The sequence below is a fragment of the Balaenoptera acutorostrata genome, chromosome 11 (assembly GCF_949987535.1).
Source record: "Balaenoptera acutorostrata chromosome 11, mBalAcu1.1, whole genome shotgun sequence".
Taxonomy (NCBI): Eukaryota; Metazoa; Chordata; class Mammalia; order Artiodactyla; family Balaenopteridae; genus Balaenoptera; species Balaenoptera acutorostrata.
In genome coordinates this window covers 15207493-15231437 of record NC_080074.1, presented here as the reverse complement: position 1 = coordinate 15231437, position 23945 = coordinate 15207493, and the positions used below count along the sequence as shown (strand labels likewise).

The 23945-nt window shown below is 43.0% G+C and overlaps 1 protein-coding gene across 1 annotated transcript in view; it reads right to left on the bottom strand.

Moving 5' to 3' along the window:
* Positions 1-23945, bottom strand: part of BPIFC (BPI fold containing family C) — a 49899-nt gene that overhangs the window by 12299 nt on the left and 13655 nt on the right. Inside the window, exons 6-14 of the mRNA XM_007165718.3 lie at positions 16420-16548; positions 15133-15288; positions 14943-15006; positions 12688-12748; positions 10265-10356; positions 8730-8906; positions 7483-7536; positions 6512-6682; positions 5797-5864 (exon numbers count right to left, since the gene is read on the bottom strand). Coding sequence (XP_007165780.2) covers positions 5797-5864; positions 6512-6682; positions 7483-7536; positions 8730-8906; positions 10265-10356; positions 12688-12748; positions 14943-15006; positions 15133-15288; positions 16420-16548 — 972 coding nt within the window. The remainder of the gene's footprint in view (positions 1-5796; positions 5865-6511; positions 6683-7482; positions 7537-8729; positions 8907-10264; positions 10357-12687; positions 12749-14942; positions 15007-15132; positions 15289-16419; positions 16549-23945) is intronic.

The window sequence follows — 23945 nt, the reverse complement described above, 5'->3', positions numbered from 1 at the left end:
CAAAAAAGAGGGGATATATGTATACGTATAGCTGATTCACTTTGCTGTACAGTAGAAACTAACACAACATTGTAAAGCAACTATACTCCAATAAAAATTAATTTAAAAAAGTCTGTGTTACCCTCACCAGGCTGTGGACCTGGAAGGTAGAAATCATTGTTCTTCTCTCAACTCTTGGTATCAGGAACAGTGCAGAGCACGTAATAGGTGCTCGATAAATTCTCATTGAATGGATGTATGGATAAACAAGCAGATAAAGGATGGGTGGGAAAGTATCTATTAGAATTGAGGTCACCTTGAGGGTGAAGCACCTAAAGCAAAATGTTCATTTAGGGAGCTATGGGAGGTAAGACTGGCTGGCTGGAAAGGTAGGACCAGACATTGAAGAGCTTGAAACTTTAGGCTGTAGATTTAATCCAATGATGAAAAGTTTTGAGGGGAGGAATGTGTTGAGCCCACTCCAGAATTAAAGGACCCTCTTGATGAGGCAGAGTTCCCCAGTATTTTAACTCCATTGCCTTCTGCAGTCTAGAAATTCCCCAAGTGAGTCTGGGAGAAAGGTAAGAAGTCATTCGGGGTTCCACCTCCGCTAGGGGCTCCCCACTGTGGCCTTCCTCTACCCTGGCCTCAACAGTAGTTCAGAGGGAGGATGGAGATGGAGATCAGCCCAGTTGCCAAGCCTGAGCTCTGCTGGCCTGTCCAAGCACCGTTCCAACAGAGACTGAATCCATTCTTCCCAGACTTGTTTTCCTTTCTATTTCTCAACAGATGGCTCACGCTGGGAAATGTTTATCTGCCCAACTGTGAGAAGTGGAGTTGGGTGGTGATACTATCTGCTTGTAGTCAGCTATATTTGCATTCTCTGATGGTGTTGCATGGGAGGGGTTGCAGGGCAGGTAGATAGGGGTGTGTGTGTGTGTGTGTGTGTGTGTGTGGTAGTGGGGTGGGGTGCAGTTTGGGAGTATCCAAATCCACAGTCATGGGAATGTAAAAAAAATGTTCCAAGCTCTAAATGGTTGAACAATAATGTGCATTTGATTGCCTTGAGCTTTGCATGCGATTAAGAAAAAGGGTTAGAATTAAGTCATGTGTATGAAGACCATCAAAAGGAAAGTGTTGTTTAATTTGGTCCCTGAATTAGTCTCAAAAATGTTTACATGGACATTTGGATTGAAGTTACCTCCAAATAGACCAACCTGGATTGGAGTTACCTCCAAACAGAACTGTTTGGAACAAAAGCCTCAAATATAGAAAGAGCTGTAAGAATCTGGTTTATGGGCCAACTCCACAGCTTTTAAGACCCTCCTGACTTGTCATGTGTCTTGGGACCAATTTCTCCCTCTTACTTGGCCAAACTTTGATCCTAGAATAAGGAAAGAGAATAAAGTACTACTAGGAGCAGTAACGGATGTTTCTTGAGCACTGATTATGTGCTGGTCGCTGTGATTTTCATACATTCTCATCTCTACCAATACAACATTCTACACAGGGGCTCTGTTTTGCTGAGGAGGAAACGGATACTTAGAGAGGTTAGTTAACTTGTGCAAGGTCACACAGCTAGCAAATGGCTGAGGTAGAATTCAAAATGAGACATGCTTGACTCCAGAGCCTGTGCTTTTAATTGGACATACACAAAAAGGTCAAGCTTATTACTAGTACTCCCAGCTTTCACTTTCTTTATTCTTTCCTTCACTCAGTTCCTTAATGCAATGAGAAAAGGGCTGTGTGTTTTTTCCATTTCAGGACACACAATGCCAGTGTCTTCTCTTTTTTCTATCAATACTTAACATTGAGAAAGGACATCCTGTTTCACTTTAACCTGACTCCGTGCTTCTGGTTTTCTCCTCTAGGCAAAGGTATTTATTTTATAAGTTGTAGGTCTAAGTCTCATTTTCTAAGACTTAGCTATTCACCACATCAAAGGCAGTACAATGTAGTAAGTAAACAACCACTCATGGCGTTGAAGACTCACTCAGGTTCAAGTTCTAGCTCTGCCATTCAATAGCTCTGTGACTTGCATAAAAAATTACTAATAAATAGAAAGCTCAGTTCAATAGAGTCTGGAGACCAGCAGGGGGAGTTCTCACACCCTGTGACAACAGCAGAGCCCAACAGGAAGAAGGAAGCCTCCTCTTGTTTCCTGGCAAGGACTTAGCTAAAGAAAAGCCATGGACTCTTTGTTTACTACAGCCCTCCCAACTTCCTTTTCCCTCTATAAAAGGGTTCTCCTTCCCTTGCCATGTGGGGACTTGCACAGGGCTCACCATGGTTATAGACCCCAAACTGCAGTTCTCTGCTCATCCTGAATACACACATCTTTGCTGGGGAGAAATATCTGGCAGTCCATTTATTTTGGTCAACACTTGAGTAAGTTATTTGACCTCTACAAGCTGGAAAATGGGGATGATAAGCTACCTCCAGGATTATTCATTCAATCTACATTTATGGAGCGCTGTGCCGGATCCTGGAGATACAGGGCTGTGAGGTTTACATAAAGTAATATATGTGCGGTGCTTGGTACAGGACCAGCAGATAGTAAAGGCTCAATGATAAAGTGTAGTTATAAATGGTAGAACAAAAGGCAATTTCTCTAATAGCCATCACTGGACAGGAGACAGGGGAGTGAGGTGTTTTCTGAATAGAGCTCTTGGCATGATCTTGTATAATTGAGCCCTTCCTTCCCCTGGCTGAGGCCAGTCCCCATAATTTTAGATAATAGCCATAGCCATCATTTTTTTTTCAACACTTAACATGCACTTTACATGTATTAACTCACGTACTCCTCACAACAACTCCCTGAAGTAGGTTTTATTATATCATTTTATAGAGGAGAAAATGTAGGCCCAGAGAGATTAAGAAACTTGCCTGAGATCCCACAGCTAATGATCCGGGCTGGGACCTGCACCAGCTAGTCTGATTCCAAAGCCCATGATCTCCCCACCTCTATGAACTCACCACCCTGGATTCGCCTCTGATTTCTGCATCTCATGTCTAGGTAGCCAGCCCTGAGCAGCTCGAGAGAGAGAGACGCCCTCAGGCAGGGGATGGTTAGGAAGGCCGCGGTGTTCTGGGGAGATGTATTCGGAGACCCTGTGTTCCCTGGCTCTCCTCAGGGGTGTTTCACCGATCCCCATCCACTTTACACCTCTTCCTGCTGTGTCTCTATGACGCCACTTAAGACCAAACCAGCTCACCCTGAAAAGCAGCTCTGTGGAGCCCAGGAGCGGAGGCATTGGCTGCTGTGGCCCGTGTGGGAGGCGGGGCTACTGCTCTTGCTGCCAAAGGCTAAGGCTGCTCTTTCAGCACAGCCTCTGCTCCTTTGTGGTCTTGCTTCTGGGTTTGACTGCCTGAGGCCTGAGTGATGCCAGGCCCACCTGCTTTGCCCCTAGTCTGCTCGCTGCCTGAGGTTTGCTATAGTACCCGCTGCAGGAGCCCCACTCAGACGCAGTGCACGTGACCTGCACGTGCTCAGAAGAGCTCTGTGCTCGGTTTAACGCCCTGCTGTCTCCATCTTGAAATTCTTCATTATTTTTGAACAGGGGGTCTGCACTTTCATTTTGCACCAAGCCTCACAAATTATGTAGGTGGTCTTGTTCAGACCCTACTAAGGCCTCAGGGCGCAGGAAGCCTCCCCAGCACGTGAACCTAAAGGAGATCACAGGGGTGTTTGGAAGAGACTTCAAGCAGGCAGGAGTCCTACTTTCAGGTTTGTGTTCACAAGGTCAAAGAGGGCTTGTGGACCGCCGGAAGCTGGAGAATGAATTCAAACATTCCTTTGGATGATGTGAATTTAGCAGGTTACCATCAGTTTTCCCAATTACTCCCATAAATAAACGTAATTCCCACTGTACATGCAGTTTCTTACTGGTAGGAATGTTGGAGGTGAGGGCCAACCCCAATTAAGCAGAGAAGCAAACTTGGTCTCTCTGCAACTTCAGATCTTTCCTACCTGCCTGCCACAGCCTGAAGTCCCTTTCTTATTAAATCCTTCCTTCAGATCCTGCCAGTAAACCAGAACCCCGCTCAAGTGCAAATGCTTCTACCTTCTCAGAGCTTCCTGCCTCAATTAGCAGCACTGCCCGCATACTCCCCCATCACTCCAGATTTCCAGCTCCCCTTTCCTAGAGCCCTTTGCTCTCAGTCTTCAGACAGAGGCCTCACAGTCCTGCGGCTCAGGCAAACCACCTTCCAAATTCTCTCCTTTCTCTCGGCCTAGCTCAGATACTGCCAGCTCTTCACTTTTGGTCTTTTCCCTCCTCATCTCCTGCTCTCCGGCTTCCATCCTCTCAACCATTAAAACTGCCATCTCAAGCATCACCCATCAAGGTTCAGAGTTTCATCAGCTTTGATCCTCTAGAAACAGGGCCACATTATGAATTCTGGTAGCCTGAAGCCTTCAGGAGCCCCTCCTCCATAAAAAAACATTAAAAATTATCTTCGAAGACTGTGTTGTTATAAAGATAAGTATAATCCAGTCTGGACTGTATTCATTTTAAAATTCTTATTTTAAAATATATTAAAACATTTTCATGGGTCCCTGAAGTCTCATAGGCTCTGGGCACTGTGCCTTTAGAATTTAATGGAGAAATTAGTCCTTCTTTGAAGGCCTGGGTAAAGTTGAGGAGAAAGCCTTCATGAAGTCTTTTATTTCTGGGAAGCCATATTACTTTTTGCTTTTATTGTTCCTTTTATCAGGAAAACAACATAGTTATAAAGAAAAATTTGAGGAAACAATCGACTCATAACCTCATAGTCTAACACAACCCTTCATTTGTAATTCACTTCCTTATCCAGATGGAAAGCTATTTTATACGGCTGACTGTTGTGTTTATGCAGTTCTGTATTCTGCTTATTCCGTTTCATATTATTTTATTGAAAACATTTTCCATGTTTCTACAATAGTCTTCCTAACCATCAATTTGACTTATGGTGATTGACTTACTTTTTCCCTCTGTTGGTTTCCCAACCTTTTCAGACTAGGATTTCTTTGTCTGTTTTATTGCTTCCTTTTTGTCCTTTCATGGATTTAGTCTGGGCCATCTGATTATTCTGTATATCCTCCCCTGCCTCCCTCCGCCCCAGGTAGTCTGATTCATGGCTTCAACTATGGGCTTTATTGGGCTGAGGAGAACGGGCTTTGCAGGTGGTTCTTCCCAGTGGCAATTAGTGTTCAATGAATGATCTGTGTACATGACCTGCTCAAGCCCTTTCACACTGCATAGTTTGCGTTTGAGAGCCAGCCAGGCCATGGGGCATGGTCTTGTTAAATTCTACACTTTAGTAAAGGGATCAGAGTGTCAGAGCCTGAAGGTAACTCAGAGATGATTCTGTCCAACTTCATTATTTTACAGATAAGGAAACTGAGGTTCAAAGAGGTCAACAGACTTGATCACGGTTCTGGAACCAGGGAGCAGGGATTTGAAACTTCATTCCTTGACCTCAAAGTTTCATGCTCTTTCTTCAATAGCATCCATTCTAAATTTGTTGAAGAGGAACTTTATTTTACACTGCTGTACCATTAGAATGGGAATTTACACTGTGGAATTAAATTTACAATAATTTTGTTGCCAAATTTATCTGAATATTGTCTAATGGGAAGAAAAAAGAAAAACTTCATAACATAATTTTCAGTTAGGTCCATATTTTGAAATTACCTGGACTATTATAGGAGAAATGTTTAAGTGATTCATGTTCCATTGAATGGTAACTTCACCTGTTTTGTTTCTGTTCCCTTGTCTCTAAGGTCTGTTGATTCACTTATTACTACCATCCAACAGTCACATCAACTGAGCTTACCTTTTCAGAGATAAAGAGCAGATCAGTCTTTGTCCCAAAATAGCCAGGGCAACATTGGTACTAGCAACCTGCAGAGAACAAAAGCGTACATTAGTAAGATGAGTGAATTTATCCATTTTGGCCATGAATATCATTACCTATAGTAGAAAGATAAACTTCACTTTCACTCTCATCTCAAAAAATATTGGAAAGAAATAGCTCTAAAAATATTGTCTTGCAGGTAGGGAAACTAACTATAAAGACTTTTTGTTTGAAGATCTCCTTTAAATTATTTTTCCTTTTCTTCTAATCTCTCTTTTGCATGTGTGGGGGGCAGGGGGGGGGGAGAGAGAGGGAGAGAGAGACATCTCACTAAGGTTCATTGTTCAGTCATTTTCTCTCAGATTGCATTTGGCCTTCATCTACTCAAATAAACTTGAATTCCACCTTGACTGACTTATTTCAAGAAAAAAAGAAATTTGGTTATAAATGTAACTGAAGCAGAGGGAAGGGCACACAGGACGTGGAGAAGCGGGGAGAGCTATTTTACAACGTTGGGGGGTATGAGCACTGGCCTCCCATACCTACCCCCACCCCAGCCTCAACCCTGTCCTCTCTCCTAATCGATGGATCACATCCCATCCCTCCAAACATTTAGTAGACCCTGCTGGTCAGTGGTCTACTGCAGGAACAGGACCAGTATCCGTAGGCTGCCCTCCTGTCCCCGCAGACTTACAAAGTCCATGGAAACGATGGTTTTCGCAGTCGAGTTCTTGGACTGGGTGAATATCACAAAGGAGGCAGGGATGTCTAGGGTGAAGTTGCCCGGTAATAAATTGACCACGGGAGGCTCTGTTGCCAAGACCTTTACCATGAAGGGCTGGGACAAGATGTACAGCTCTGCAATCTGCCCACATTCAGGGAAAGAAACAGAGATTGGGAGTCGTGAGTTGAAGAGGGGAAATCACAAATTTGGGGTGGCCTGTGGTGATTAAAACTTACATCATACAGTTAGAACAGAAAAATCTCTTTAATAATTATACCAATAACAACAAGATAATAATAATAACAGCTGGCATTTATTGAACACATACTGTGTGTCAGGCACCATGTCAGGACTTTCAGTATTATCGCATTTAATCTCCACAAACTCCCTCTGAGGCAGGTTCTATCGGAATTCCCATTTCACAACTAAAGAAAGTGAGTCTCAGAGAGGTTAAGTAATTTTCTCAAGGTTCCAGATGAGTAAGTTATAGAACTGGGATTCAAATCTAGGTCTGTCTGACTCAAGATCCTTGCTCTAAACCCAGGATGCTACACGAGCATCTCTCTGTCCTCCAGGGCAAACCTGAGCCTTTCAGTATACTATGTCCAATACTCAGATCCCATGACAGCATGATATTAATAGTTGTTTTACTAAAGTCACAATGTGGCACTATTCCTTCCTTTCCCATTTAAGCTAATTATTTAAAGTGTGGTGGAACCTTATGGAAGGAACAAATGATTTATTCTGTGTACAATGTCTTTCCTAGTAACTTGTACTGTTCAGTTAATATTTGTAGATATCTGATTAAAAGAAAAACTCTTAAGAATGGAAATATGGTGCAAGCTTGGACCAGAAAGGAACATAAAGAACCAAAAAGTCTTCTGGAAGTAATTGCAGTGAAACCAAATACACCATTAAGGAGTTAAACCCTGAGGACTCACCCGGGAGAGCATGCTGCCAAGGCCTTGAGAGTTGCGAATCAAATGGTTGAAAATCTGGAAAATGAAGACCATCATGTCACTGTAAGGTTTTTACCTGCGTTGTATTTTCAGGGAAAATGCAGCATTCCCTACAATTTTTATGAATCATGAAGCTGTTGCACCAAAAATGCCTAGTGTTTGAAGGTGACTGATTATTTTATAGCCCAACCACAGGAAATCTGAGGCCCAGAGAAGTAAAGTGACTTGTCCTAGGTCACACAGGATGTTACATTGCTTTTGAGTAAGGGCCTTTTAACCTTAGGAACACAGTGTATATCATATGGGTATGATCCATGTGTAAACATTTTACAGTGGTTAACAATGTCTTGTGTTACTGTCCTCTTTTTCAGAGGTTACTGAGACATACGATGCATAAGTAATTTATCTTCATAGATGAATGGTTTTCAAGTCTGAAGCTAGAAGTGTCTAATTCTCAGTACTGTATGGCAGCTGGTGTTGCCACCAGCATTTTGAACACAAGATTTATAATTATTTGTATAATTAAGACCTAGAGAATGAAAAGATACATAAGGGATGCTCAATAAAAGTTGTTAGTTGACTGGTCGGAGAGACAGTTCTCATTATAAAAGGGAGGGGCGTGACAAAGAGGATCAATGAATATCTGTGCTATTTACTGGTCATCGTAGATGTCAATTGTAATTACTAACAGGAGAAATCTTTATGTTGGCATAACACAAATAATAAAATAATAATAATGTTGATGATGATGATGATAATCAACACTTATAGAGCATGTAGTCTGTGCTAGGCATTGGTCTGAATGCTTTACGTATATTTAAACCTCTTTAATGCCTAACAACCCTATGAGTATGGAACATTATTCCCATTTTCCAAATGATGAAAATCTGGCACAGAGAAGTTAAGTACATTGAAATTACCAAATTTTCATAGGTATTTGTCACAGGTAATAAGTAGTGGAGGGGCTTCTTGGTATTATTGAAGATCAATCTAGAAGAACAGTGGCCCAGTATCATAAAAAGCTGAAATTAGCAGAACTGGAAACCCAACAACTCCCCAACTAGTATCAACATTCATTCTACAATCTCTTCATTCATTGTCCTGCTAGGAGTGATAGTGTCTACAAAGGCCCAGGAATAGAAACTATGACATAAAAACCCCCATAATGGGATACTTATAACAAGATTAAATGTTGGTGTCGACTGTCATCATCCGTTAACTCTCCTCACCTCTTTTGTGGTGAGAGTGACGTTGAAAGCCCCAGCTGTAAAATAAGCATAGGACGCAGATTTAAAGAAATACTCGGAGATTCCAATGTAGATCATAGAGTCACTGTGTTCCGGGAGCACAAAAGGAACTGATGAGAAGGGGGTATCTGTGAGGTTTTCCAGGGGGTAGAATACGCCCTGTGGGGAAACAGAGAGAAAGACCAGTGTTATCAGGGGAAGACTCGAATGTGCAGGACTAAAGAAGTTGGACCCACTCAAGTCAGAATAAGGAATATTCCAGAAACTCAGTAGGGATGAAAAAACCATGAGTCCTCTGACTCCTTGACTGGGGACCATGTTTCAGAGCTCTGATGACTTCTTGAGCATATCTGAGTGTGTCTGTCCACCCTGGGGTGTAATCCAGTGAGAAGTTCCTTGTTAGTCCTCTTCTCAGAGAAGGGAAGGCAGGTGAATGTAGCTGGAGGGGACAGCTCTGAATAGTTCCTGAAGTGTCATGTAGAGATGTCAAACTTTTGACCTTCAAAATCCGTGACTTCTGAGCATCTGGGGCATCACAGAAAGACTCAGAAGGACCCAGGATTCTAAATGGCTTAAAGCATTTTTGTGGCATTTTTACTGCTGCCTTCATAAGCTATAGGCTGTTATTACAAAATGGTGTCTTGTGTAATATTTAACTGATTTGAATGACTCTGATTGAAACATAAGCCAACATACATTTAAAAAAAAAGAACCAATGGGGGCTTCACTGGTGGCGCAGTGGTTAAGAATTTGCCTGCCAATGCAGGAGACACGGGTTCAAGCCCTGGTACGGGAAGATCCCACATGCCGTGGAGCAACTAAGCCTGCGCGCCACAACTACGGAGCCTGTGCTCTAGAGCCTTCGAGCCACAACTACTGAGCCCACGTGCCACAGCTACTGAAGCCCGCGTGCCTAGAGCCCATGCTCCGCAACAAGAGAAGCCACCACAACGAGAATCCCGTGCACTGCAACGAAGAGTAGCCCCCCACCAAAAAATAAATAAATAAGTAAATAAATTTTTAAAAATTAAAAATTAAAAATAAATTATATTAACTTTGGGACAAAAGCACAGTTAATCACTTTTCCAGAATCAGCAAACACCATTATCATGTGTTAATGGCCCTGACAGAGTTCAGCAGCCCTCAGTTAGATCGACTAACCTGAGAGCTAGGAATAGAACTATCAATATTTACAGTCTACTGATCTGTTGAGCTCTAATAAATGCAGACTATTCTACTTGCTGCCCCTTAGTCTCAAGCCTTACTCCCAGAGGCAGAGACATCACGATACTTTTCTTGAAGAAGGCAGACATATGCTGTGCAATCCAAACAATCATTTACCAGTCAAGAAGATGTTCAAGAGTCTTTTAAAAGAGCGTAAACATGAGAGAACTGCTTGAAAGAAAATTAAACTATTGGAAGAGAATGTAGTTATATTTCCCTCTGCACATAATATTTGTTCCTCGAATAGTGGTTATTGATAGCCAAGCTTAGGACTCTGATGATGATAAAATTACCTTCAAATTCAGATCAACGTAATTCTCAGTAATTTCTGGAGAACTGATTAGGGAATAATCCAGCAGAGTATAGTTGTCAATCTTTCTTAAAGCTAAATAACAAAGAAAAAAGAAAATTTACATTTATTAAAGGTATAGTATAACACATGGTTAATATTTATCCAGAACAAATTTTTAATCCTCTGTTATTTAAAACAAAAATTAACCATTACCTTATTTCATAAATAATACTTGCTCACTTTTCAAAACCCAGGAAAAGTCGATAAATCAAAAGAAGAAAGTAAAAACTCTTCTTTATCACATTGCCCTGAGAGAAACATCAGTAAAATTTTGGTCCATAGCCTTTTATGCATGCTCCCAGAAGTAGAGAGATTTGCCCACAGCAACCTAGGACATGGCAATCCTCCACTGGTTCTTTCCTCATCTTTTCTACATCTTCTTTCTCTTTCCCTGCCTCTCCAATCTGCTCTTTTTTATTCATCTATCTGCATCCACCCCTCAATCCATCTGTCCAGCCACCATCTCCTTGCACCCCTTTATCAAGCTAATATTTATGAACCTAGTGTGAGTTAGGCACCGTGCTCAGCGTTGGGGACACAGAGGAGAGTCAACGTCCCTGCCCTCAGTGAACTCACAGTCTGGAGGAGGAGACAGACATATAAACAGGAAATGATAATACAGCATAATAAGAGCAGATCTGTAACTGAGCTCCAGAGGGCCTACTACAAACGTAGTCTTATAGTCTTCCCCATCTTGGTATCGATAATTCCACTCTTCCAATTTTCTAGTTGCTCAGAGTGAACTCTGGGCTCATGCCTGACTCCCCTCATGACCCACATTCAATGTGTCAGCAAATACCACTGTCCCTACCCTCCAGGTACATCCGAAACCTGAACATATCTCACCACCTTCGTCACTCCATCCAGGTCACTGCCTTCCTTGCTCATATGGGTCACTGCACTAGACTCTTAAGTGCTCTCCCTGCTTCCACCCCTGAATCCTGTCCTATTATTAATAGACAGAAACCAGAGTGATCTCCTTAAAATATAAGTCAGTTCATGAAAGCTGTGCTCAGAACTCTCCCAAGACTTCCCATCTCAGACTAAGAGCCAGGCTTTGTAATGACCTACAGAGCCCTGAAGATCTAGCCATCTGCTTTCCCCCTCTCTGACCTCATCTCCTGCTGCTTTCCCCTCGTTCCCTCTGCTCTCGGGATGGACTCCTCATAGTTCCTCCAGCGCACTCGGCACGCTCCCGCATGGGCCTTGGAGCTTGCAGTTCCCTCTGCCTGGAATGTTCTTCATCCAGATCTAGGAGCGGCTCACTCCCTACTTCATTCAGGTCTTTACTCTAATGCCAGCTGTTCAGTGGTGCCTTTCCTGGCCATGCTATTTTAAACAAAAACCCCTCGTCAGCTCCTTCCTTGCTTTATTTTTCTTCTTACCACTTATCGCAACAATACCATAGATTTTACTTATTATCTTGCTGGCTGGCTGTCTCCTCTCACTAGCCCCATGAGGGCAGGGATTTCTGTCTCACAGGCTTACTGCTGCATCCCCAGCGTCAAGAACAGCACCCAGCCTATTACAGGGGCTCAGCATACCATGGCGGGGGGCGGTAAGTGGATGGAGTGCAAAGAGAGATCCATCCAAAGTGTCATGTAAGCATTGAGGAGGCGGGACTTTGGGGTGTGGGCTGTCAGGTAGGCTTTCTTGGGAGAAACTATGCCTGAGCTGAGGCTTCAGAGATAAAGAGGAGTGAACAGGACAAGGGATGGCTGCGGGGTAGGGAACAGAAGGGGCTGTATCCCTCGGGGCTTAGCACAGTGCTGGCAAAGAAATAGGTGCTCTGTAAATATCTCTTAAGTGAATAGATGGATGGAGGGGAGGAAGAGAAAGCTCTTCTAGGCAGAGAGGACAGCATGACTGGAGGCAAGGTGCAAGGCGGTAGAAGCAGTTTGAGTGCTGGAGCAGATAAAGGTGCAGGATGAAGCCCAGAGAGGTGAGAGGGAGCCAGAGCACGGCAGGTGGGTCTTGTGGTCCATGTTAAGGTATTTGGACTTGATCCTGAAGGCAGCTACAGGAGCCACTGAAGGCGTTAGAACCAGGGGATAACTGGTCAGGATGAGCATTCATCATTCTGAAGAGGACGGATTTAGCGCCAGAGCTGGGATTCAGGCTCACGAGAGTTTAATTCTTTGCCTTGCCTCTAGTTTCCTGAAGTCACCCCCACCTGCAGTGAAGCTGGTTAGCAGCAGAAAAGAACGGGCCCTGCACACGGGCAGGTCCTCCCATGCACCTTCCTGCGGTGCTAGTTTCCAGAGGGGAAAGCAGATGGGAGAGCTGGAGCAAAGCACACCTGGAGAGCACCTGCGTGTGAAGGTGGGAGGAGAAACACCCAGAAGAGACAGTTCTGGGACTCACCCTTCAGCATGCTGAAGTTGGCATTCAGTGCCTCCACCTCACTTGTGATAATGGGACAGAGCTGGCCATAAAAGGAATAAAAAAAAAAAATGCAGGTTATCACATTGTACTGGAAACCACTGTTTAAGGGCCTAGACCCCAACAAAGGCCTTCCAGTGAGGAGACATTCTCCCTTTGGACTTTCCCTTAAATTAGTTGATGCCTATGGGCCTCAAGTTCCGTATGTATGGGTGGCATGCCATTGAATGCTGGCTCAACTTCATAGCAACCGGGACCGCACCCACTCAGCCCCATAAAAGAACAAGCCCTTGGCTTTCATCTCTGCAGCGTGACAGGGCATGCGCCCCAGTCCATGTTAGTGCTACGACACCTGGGGAACCTGCTGCCTGCACGGCTGAGCCTCTCCTGACTGCAGGGTTGCCCCTGCCTGCCACCTCTGCCGTCAGCGTGCCAGGCCCTGCCAGGGAGAGTTAGAGCAGGGCCTTTATTTCCTTGCTGGGCTGCTTGGAGAGCCCATTAGATCAGACATCTGTTTAGATCAGAACCCCTTTTGGAATTAGAAAATCAATTTTGAATCAGACCCAAGCACATCTGTAGGAAGCAGGAAGAGTATCGAGATCGATGCCGTGTGCCAGGTGTGTGCTGAGCACTCAGTGTGGTGGTTACTAGCAGAGGCTCAGGAGCCTGGTTGCCTGGGGTTGAACGCCTTGGCAAGTTACTTGTACTCTCTGGCCTCAGTTTCCTCATCTGCAACATGGGGATGATAGCTGTATCTACTGCGTCAGGTTACTGTGAGTAGAAATTGAGGCAATCCACGTAAGATTGCCCAGCTCATAGTAAGTGTTCAGTAAATGTTAGCTGTTGCCAACCTCATTTCATCCTCACTACAGTCCTGAGAGGCAGGCACTACTGGCCCCTATTTACAGATGGAAAACAGAAGCTTGGAGAGGGTAAGCGAGTTGCCAGGAGTTAGATCAGTAGGATTTGAAATCTGGCCTGACATGGCTAGACAGCTGTGGTCTGAGCACCGTTGGCCTTTTCTAGTGGCACAGAGGGAACCCTAGAAGCAAAGTATCTATGATCTCTAAGTCATATACAAGCTCCAGGCAAACTTAACTATTGGCTTCTTGTCGGAGGCCAAAGGACCATGCCTTGTTTTGAACAAAGGAATGATCAAGTGTGGGGTCCCTGAAGGCAACAGCACTATTTCCCAGGCACTCTTTAATATGCACATTCACTGGCACTCAGCACCTTTCAGGTAAGGACGGGGAAAGGCTGCGAAGCTTCAGTGTCCCCTGACCAGCTGGACAACCTTGTTAGACAAGCTGCTTAATGTCTCTGTGTGTTGATTTCCTCACTGACATTCATTATGCACCTACTGCCTTCCAAGTGCTGAAATGAACACAAGGGGGTTGGAGAGAGCCAGACACCATCCTTGCCCCGCTTTTCCAGAAAGGAATCTCCCTTCTTTTCCCATCCTCCTCACCTCTCTCCTTGTCTCCCCAGAAATGTGGGTAAAGCATTCAGGGAAGATATTGTCAGGAATGGAAACAGGGCACATTGCCAATTCCATCTTTCCCTTCCTCGGACACTGACTTCTGGCATCAAGATACTTGGATGCCATCTTAACTTATACTGTTTCACTTGGCTGGGAATATTCTTCTTTCTTCTTTCTCGTTCCTTACTTATTCAATTCCTACCTATATTTGAAGGCTCAGTTCAAGTCCTGCACTCTCCAAAAATATCTCCCAGGATACTCCTAGGCTCTATTTACTTAATTTTTCCAGTTCTCTGAACCCCCTCAGTCCAACCTAATGACCACATAAGTATGTACGAAATTCAAATACTTATTCAGTTGCCGTTTCACAAGTCTGAGTTGGTTTTTCCTAAACAGATAAGTTTATTCCTTTTCCATATCCTCAACAGACTCTAGCCTAGAGTGCTGGGCATGTAGTAGGTACACAATAAACGAACTCTTTTTGATTGTTTGCCCACCCTGGGGCGAGGACTTGAGGGAGGGAATGTTGTATTATTTATCTCTGCATCCCTAGCACCTACCATTATGTTTGGCACATAGTAGGCACTTGAGAAACTATTATTAAGATGCAAAGGATAATGTGTGTGAAAGTGCCTTGGATGGTGCTTAGCACACTGTAGGTGCTCAGGAAAGTTTTATTGACTAAAAGTTAATCAAAGCATGGCAGAACTGCTGCTGATGGCATGTTACTATGGCTGTATAACCTCTAAAGACTTACCATTTTATTTAAGTTCTTTAAAATGTGTTTCTCCATGGGCTCAGCAAAGGAGTTATATAGGACACTAGGAAAAAAAAGATTAAAAAAGGGCTTACACAGGATCATATCTGCCAGTTCATAACTGCCCCTAGGTGCCACGTGAGAATCCAGTTCCAGACTGTCCACTGCCCACCAGAGCGCTCTTGCTCACCTGAGCTCTCCAGAAAATGAGACGTCACTGTGGCTCACTTGGGCACAGCAGTTTTGGAGCTTCAGGATTGGGTGACCAAAGTCATTCCAGGCCAGGACAACTATACCGGTGAAGTAGACCCCAGAGAGAAACAAGTCAGCTCCTCCTGTGTCTTGGCTGTTGAGAGAAAAAGTGCAAGGTTACCCAAGCCTGGGCAGGGGTGGAGATGGATCTTGTTTCTCTGATTAACCATAGAATCTAAGCCCCAGGGGGGCAGGAACTTCATCACCTCTGGATTCCTGGCACCTACAACAGGTAGGGGTGAATATTTACTGAACAAATGAAGTAACAAATATGTGAATGGTGACAGCTCTAGGAACCTTGCATTTATTTCATCTTGAGTGTGCTGGCCCCCCATAGTGGTTGAGCATGTATTAGGCACCATTCATATACAATGCTTGTTTGGAGGAAGAACATAGGGGTCAAGGTGGCCACACCTTATTCAGGGGGGGCATAGATGGGGAGGTGACACTTAGATGTCATCTGTGAGCTCCTTGAGGGAGTGGTGCTATTCATCTCCATGCCCCAGGATTTAGCTTGTGGCCTGACACAGAATAAGCACTCAATCTATGGTTGATGAGTCAGCAAAGAAATGAATAATACATGAATCTATGTTTCTTACGGGGGAACATAATATATCCCTACCGTCTACGAGACTGGAGTTCTTGAGACAGGGATGAATGGTACTCAGTACCATTTATAAATGGATACAGTCAGTAGGTACTCAATAAATGGATATTGAATGACCAAATGGATGAATGAATGTGTCATCCTGGGGCATCAACCAAGGCATCAACCAACTAAACACTGCACCCACACAGTGACTTATACATAGTAGGTGGTTTGTAACCGTACCATGAATTTGATCCTTTGTTTTTATCTTTTTTTCTGGCCGCAGCCCACGGCATGTGGGATCTTAGTTCTCTGACCAGGGATCAAACCCGCGCCCCCTGCAGTGGAAGCGGGGAGTCTTAACTGCTGGACTGCCAGGGAAGTCCCAGGAAATCTTAAATGACATGTTGATCAGTGGCTCTGCCTTTAAGGGAAGGATGCTTTTCCGCCCCCTCCTCCCTGCCCTCAGTAGAGATACTCTGATTTAAATCTCTCCTGGAAAAATGCTCTTGAGAAAGATGGTTAATGGCTGAGGGAAAGAAGCCTAATGTCAAACACATTGGCAACTTTATCTACTTTTGATTTTTTGCTCCGTTTCCCCCAGAACAGCAGTAGACTTTTCAGTGGAATACTCACAAAAGTGGAGACTTGATTTCCCAGTCTGTGCTGATGTTGGCAGTGCCGTGGTTGATCAGGGCCCTGATTCCCACCCCAGGCACAAAGGCTAGTGAAGTATTTGGAAGTGAAAAGGCATTGATTTTTATGCTGTAAAACAGGAAACAGAGGAGTTAGTGCAACTCAGCCAGCACATCTCTAAGTAAGGCAAAATCGGAAATGCAGTTGTAGAACTCCCAAGATGGGCAATTGTGAATTCCTATAGAGCAGGGGTCCCCAACCCCCGGGCCACGGACCGGTACTGGTACACAGCCTGTTAGGAACCGGGCCGCACAGCAGCAGGCGAGCGAGCGAAGCTTCACCTGCGGCTCCGCATTGCTCCCCAGGAAACGGGTCCCTTGTGCCAAAAAGGTTGCGGACTGCTGCTATAGAGGAAGGACCCTTAGGTATGCAGTGCAGCCTCGGGGCACTGACTTCTAATTCCCCTCACACCCTTGGCAGGAAGACCCTTGTATCTAGCTGAGGGGAGAGACGAGCAAGTTTAGGAACAGATTTGCAAACAATCAATTGACCTCTTTAGTTTCTTTAAAGACAAAACATTGTCATCATTATTTTTCCCTTCAGCTGTTCCAGTGTTTCTCAATGTGGGAAACACTAATATTTTGGATGGGACAACTATTTCTTTGGAGAGGACTGTTGTATAAATTGCAGGATATTTGGCATATGTACCAACTAAATGCCAATCGTGTCCCTCTCCCCACCCCGAAATCATCAGGACAATAAACAGCATGCCTTCCTCCCAAATGTCCTCTATGTGGACAGTATCTTCCCTAGTTGAGAAACTTATTTTAGAGCATTAACTCCTCCTAGGATTCTCTGAGCTGTCACACAGGTAACTAGAGGCAGTAGGTGGCATGCAACATAAATAGGTAGATGGCCACGTGCATTATGTTAAGTTATTATTATGACCATCTATTGAGCAATTACTACCTGCTAGACACTGGGGTAAGCACTTCACATGTGTTACCTCATTTTAACCCTCACCATAATCCTATGAGGCTGCTGCTGATTTTGCAATCTGCAGTTCAGAGATGAGAAGATTAGAGGCTTGGCTGAAGTCATAGATAAGTGGTAGAACCAGACCTGGAAGCCTCCTCAATCTGTCTTCAGGCTTCTTAACCAGGAGGCTATGGTGCTTCATGCATCGTGCAAAGGGCACTCAGCTCGGAGCCAAGTTTTGCCCTAGCTCTACAACCTTGGGCAAGGCACTTAACCTCTTTCAGTCAGTCACTCAAAAGAAGTGTGACTCATGGGAAGGTTGAGAAGACAAAATGAAGCCATCTGTGTATAACTGTTGCACGGGAGAAAGCATTGTTATGAACTAAGATTAGGGAAAAATTTTAAATGTGACAGCCAATAAGAAACAATTATTTGTTATTTCCTCTTTTCTGCATCCTTTCCTACCTATTCTCTGTCAATTATCCTGAGTATCACTGTGAAAAGAGGATGGTAGAGATTAATGTATCTTGGAAATATTTTCATTTTGATACGTATAGGTCTAACTCTTCTTTGTAATTGCTGCAGAGTAATCTAAGCTATGGATTTAAAAAAATCATTGCTTTGTGGGTAGACATCTAGGTTGTTTCCAGTATTTCTGCATTATAAACAGTGCCACAGTGAACATCCTCATATATGCTGTTTGTGTAGCTGTTTCTCTAGAGAGGGTGCTGAGAAGTGGAATTGCTGCGTCAAAAAGCATGCCTAAAAAAATCCTTAAAAATCACCTCCTAGCAGTCCTGGAGGAGGAACCAAGATGGCGGAGTAGAAGGATGTGCTCTCACTTCCTCTTGCGAGAACACCAGAATCACAACTAGCTGCTGGACAATCATCGACAGGAAGACACTGAAACTCACCAAAAAAGATACCCCACATCGAAAGACAAAGGAGAAGCCACAATGAGACGGTAGGAGGGGTGCAATCAGAGTAAAATCAAATCCCATAACTGGTGGGTGGGTGACTCACAGACTGGAGAACACTTATACCACAGAAGTCTGCCCACTGGAGTGAAGGTTCTGAGCCCCACGTCAGGCTTCCCAACCTGGGGGTCCGGCAACGGGAGGAGGAATTCATAGAGAATCAGACTTAGAAGCACAGTGGGAATTGATTGCAGGACTTCGACAGGACTGTGGGAAACAGAGACCCCACTCTTGGAGGGCGCACACAAAATAGTGTGCGCATCGGGACCCAGGGGAAGGAGCAGTGACTCTGGGGGAGACTGAACCAGACTTACCTGTTAGTGTTGGAAGGTCTCCGGCAGAGGCAGGGTGTGGCTCTGTTTCACCGTGGGGACAAGGACATTGGCAGCAGAAGTTCTGGGAAGTACTCTTTGGCATGAGCCCTCCCAGAGTCTGTCATTAGCCCCACCAAAGAGCCCAGGTAGGCTCCAGTGTTGGGTTGCCTCAGGCCAAAAAACCAACAGGGAGGGAACCCAGCTCCACCCATCAACAGTCAAGTGGATTAAAGTTTTACTGAGCTCTGACCACCACAACAACAGTCAGCTCTACCCACCACCAGAGCCTCCCATCAAGCCTCTTAGATAGCCTCAAACACCAGAGGGCAGCCAGCAGAAGCAAGAAAAACTATAACCCTGCAGCCTGTGGAACAAAAACCACATTCACAGAAAGATAGACAAGATGAAAAGGCAGAGGGCTACATACCAGATGAAGGAACAAGATAAAACCCCAGGAAAACAACTAAATGAAGTGGAGATAGGCAACCTTCCAGAAAAAGAATTCAGAATAATGATAGTGAAGATGATCCAGGACCTCGGAATAAGAATGGAGGAAAAGGTCGAGAAGATGCAAGAAATGTTTAACAAAGACCTAGAAGAATTAAAGAACAAACAAACAGAGATGAACAATACAATAACTGAAATCAAAACTACACTAGAAGGAATCAATAGCAGAATAACTGAGGCAGAAGAATGGATAAGTGACCTGGAAGACAGAATGGTGGAATTCACTGCTGCGGAACAGACTAAAGAAAAAAGAATGAAAAGAAATGAAGACAGCCTAAGAGACCTCTGGGACAACATTAAACGCAACAACATTCGCATTATAGGGGTCCCAGAAGGAGAAGAGAGAGAGAAAGGACCAGAGAAAATATTTGAAGAGATTATAATCGAAAACTTCCCTAACATGGGAAAGGAAATAGCCACCCAAGTCCAGGAAGTGCAGTGAGTCCCATACAGGATAAACCCAAGGAGAAACATGCCGAGACACATAGTAATCAAATTGGCAAAAATTAAAGACAAAGACAAATTATTGAAAGCAGCAAGGGAAAAACAACGAATAACATACAAGGGAACTCCCATAAGGTTAACAGCTGATTTCTCAGCAGAAACTCTACAAGCCAGAAGGGAGTGTCATGATATACTTAAAGTGATGAAAGGGAAGAAGCTACAACCAAGATTACTCTACCCGGCAAGGATCTCATTCAGATTTGATGGAGAAATCAAAAGCTTTACAGACAAGCAAAAGCTAAGAGAATTCAGCACCACCAAACCAGCTCTACAACAAATGCTAAAGGAACTTCTCTAAGTGGGAAACACAAGAGAAGAAAAGGACCTACAAAAACAAACCCAAAACAATTAAGAAAATGGTCATAGGAACACACATATCGATAATTACCTTAAACGTGAATGGATTAAACGCTCCAACCAAAAGACACAGGCTTGCTGAAGGGATACAAAGACAGACCCATATATATGCTGTTTACAAGAGACCCACTTCAGACTTAGGGACACATACAGACTGAAAGTGAGGGGATGGAAAAAGATATTCCATGCAAATGGAAATCAAAAGAAAGCTGGAGTAGCTGTACTCATATCAGATAAAATAGACTTTAAAATAAAGAATGTTACAAGAGACAAGGAAGGACACTACATAATGATCAAGGGATCAATCCAAGAAGAAGATATAACAATTATAAATATATATGCACCCAACATAGGAGCACCTCAGTACATAAGGCAACTCCTAACAGCTATAAAAGAGGAAATTGACAGTAACACAATAATAGTGGGGGACTTTAACACCTCACTTACACCAATGGACAGATCATCCAAAATGAAAATAAATAAGGAAACAGAAGCTTTAAATGACACAATAGACCAGATAGATTTAATTGATATTTATAGGACATTCCATCCAAAAACAGCAGATTACACTTTCTTCTCAAGTGCGCACAAAACACTCTCCAGGATAGATCACATCTTGGGTCACAAATCAAGCCTCAGTAAATTTAAGAAAACTGAAATCATATCCAGCATCTTTTCTGACCACAACGCTATGAGATTAGAAATCAATTACAGGGAAAAAAATGTAAAAAACACAAACACATGGAGGCTAAACAAGACGGTACTAAATAACCAAGAGATCACTGAAGAAATCAAAGAGGAAATCAAAAAATACCTAGAGACAAATGACAATGAAAACACGATGATCCAAAACCTATGGGATGCAGCAAAAGCAGTTCTAAGAGGGAAGATTATAGCTATACAAGCCTACCTAAAGAAACAAGAAAAATCTCAAGTAAACAATCTAACCTTACACCTAAAGGAACTAGAGAAAGAAGAACAAACAAAACCCAAAGTTAGCAGAAGGAAAGAAATCATAAAGATCAGAGAGGAAATAAATGAAATAGAAACAAAGAAAACAATAGCAAAGATCAATAGAAGTAAAAGCTGGTTCTTTGAGAAGATAAACAAAATTGATAAGCCATTAGCCAGTCTCATCAAGAAAAAGAGGGAGAGGACTCAAATCAATAAAATTAGAAATGAAAAAGGAGAACTTACAACAGACACCGCAGAAATACAAAGCATCCTAAGAGACTTCTACAAGCAACTCTATGCCAAAAAAATGGACAACCTGGAAGAAATGGACAAATTCTTAGAAAGGTATAACCTTCCAAGAATGAACCAGGAAGAAACAGAAAATATGAACAGACCAATCACAAGTAATGAAATTGAAACTGTGATTAAAAATCTTCCAACAAACAAAAGTCCAGGACCAGATGGCTTCACAGGCGAATTCTATCAAACATTTAGAGAAGAGCTAACACCCATCCTTCTCAAACTCTTCCAAAAAATTGCAGAGGAAGGAACACTCCAAAACTCATTCTATGAGGCTACCATCACCCTGATACCAAAACCAGACAAAGATACTACAAAAAAAGAAAATCACAGACCAATATCACTGATGAATATAGATGCAAAAATCCTCAACAAAATACTGGCAAACAGAATCCAACAACACATTAAAAGGATCATACACCACGATCAAGTGGGATTTATCCCAGTGATGCAAGGATTCTTCAATATATGCAAATCAATCAATGTGATACACCATATTAACAAATGGAAGAATAAAAACCATATGATCATCTCAATAGATGCAGAAAAAGCTTTTGATAAAATTTAACACCGATTTATGACAAAAACTCTCCAGAAAGTGGGCATAGAGGGAACCTACCTCAACATAATAAAGGCCATATATGACAAACCCACAGCAAATATCATTCTCAATGGTGAAAAACTGGAAGCATTTCCTCTAAGATCAGGAACGAGACAAGGATGTCCACTCTCACCACTATTATTCAACATAGTTTTGGAAGTCCTAGCCACGGCAATCAGAGAAGAAAAAGAAATAAAAGGAATACAAATTGGAAAAGAAGAAGTAAAACTGTCACTGTTTGCAGATGACATGATACTATACATAGAGAATCCTAAAAATGCCACCAGAAAACTACTAGAGCTAATCAATGAATTTGGTAAAGTTGCAGGATACGAAATTAATGCACAGAAATCTCTTGCATTCCTATACACCAATGATGAAAAATCTGAAAGAGAAATTATGGAAACACTCCCATTTACCATTGCAACAAAAAGAATAAAATATCTAGGAATAAACCTACCTAGGGAGACAAGAGACCTGTATGCAGAAAACTATAAGACACTGATGAAAGAAATTAAAGATGATACCAATAATTGGAGAGATATACCATGTTCTTGGATTGGAAGAATCAATGTTGTGAAAATGACTATACTACCCAAAGCAATCTACAGATTCAATGCAATCCCTATCAAATTACCAATGGCATTTTTTACGGAACTAGAACAAATCATCTTAAAATTTGTATGGAGACACAAAAGACCCCTAATAGCCAAAGCAGTCTTGAGGGAAAAAAACGGAGCTGGAGGAATCAGACTCCCTGACTTCAGACTATACTACAAAGCTACAGTAATCAAGACAATATGGTACTGGCACAAAAACAGAAACATAGATCAATGGAACAAGATAGAAAGCCCAGAGATAAGCCCACGCACCTATGGTCAACTAATCTATGACAAAGGAGGCAAAGATATACAATGGAGAAAAGACAGTCTCTTTCATAAGTGGTGCTGGGAAAACTAGACAGCTACATGTAAAAGAATGAAATTAGAACACTCCCTAACACCATACACAAAAATAAACTCAAAATGGATTAGAGACCTAAATGTAAGACCAGACACTATAAAACTCTTAGAGGAAAACATAGGAAGAACACTCTTTGACATCAATCACTGCAAGATCTTTTTTGATTCACCTCCTAGAGTAATGGAAATAAAAACAAAAAGAAAAAAATGGGACCTAATGAAACTTCAAAGCTTTTGCACAGCAAAGGATACCATAAACAAGACGAAAAGACAACCCTCAGAATGGGAGAAAATATTTGCAAATGAATCAACAGACAAAGGATTAATCTCCAAAATATATAAACAGCTCATGCAGCTCAATATTAAAGAAAAAAACAACCCAATCCAAAAATGGGCAGGGGCTTCCCAGGTGGCGCAGTGGTTGAGAATCTGCCTGCCAATGCAGGGGACACGGGTTCAAGCCCTGGTCTGGGAAGATCCCACATGCCACGGAGCAGCTGGGCCCGTGAGCCACAATTACTGAGCCTGCGCGTCTGGAGCCTGTGCTCTGCAACAAGAGAGGCCGCGATAATGAGAGGCCCGCGCACCGCGATGAAGAGTGGCCCCCACTTGCCACAACTAGAGAAAGCCCTCACACAGAAACGAAGACCCAACAGAGCCATAAATAAATAAATAAATAAATAAATAAAAAATTAAACTCAAAAATGGGCAGAAGACCTAAATAGACATTCCTCCAAAGAAGACATACAGATGGCCAAGAAGCACATGAAAAGACGCTCAACATCACTAATTATTAGAGAAATGCAAATCAAAACTACGATGAGGTATCACCTCACACCAGTTAGAATGGGCATCATCAGAAAATCTACAAACAACAAATGCTGGAGAGGGTGTGGAGAAAAGGGAACCCTCTTGCACTGTTGGTGGGAATGTAAATTGATACAGCCACTATGGAGAACAGTATGGAGGTTCCTTCAAAAACTAAAAATAGATTTACCATATGATCCAGCAATCCCACTACTGGGCGTATACCCAGAGAAAACCATAATTCAAAAAGACACATGCACCCCAA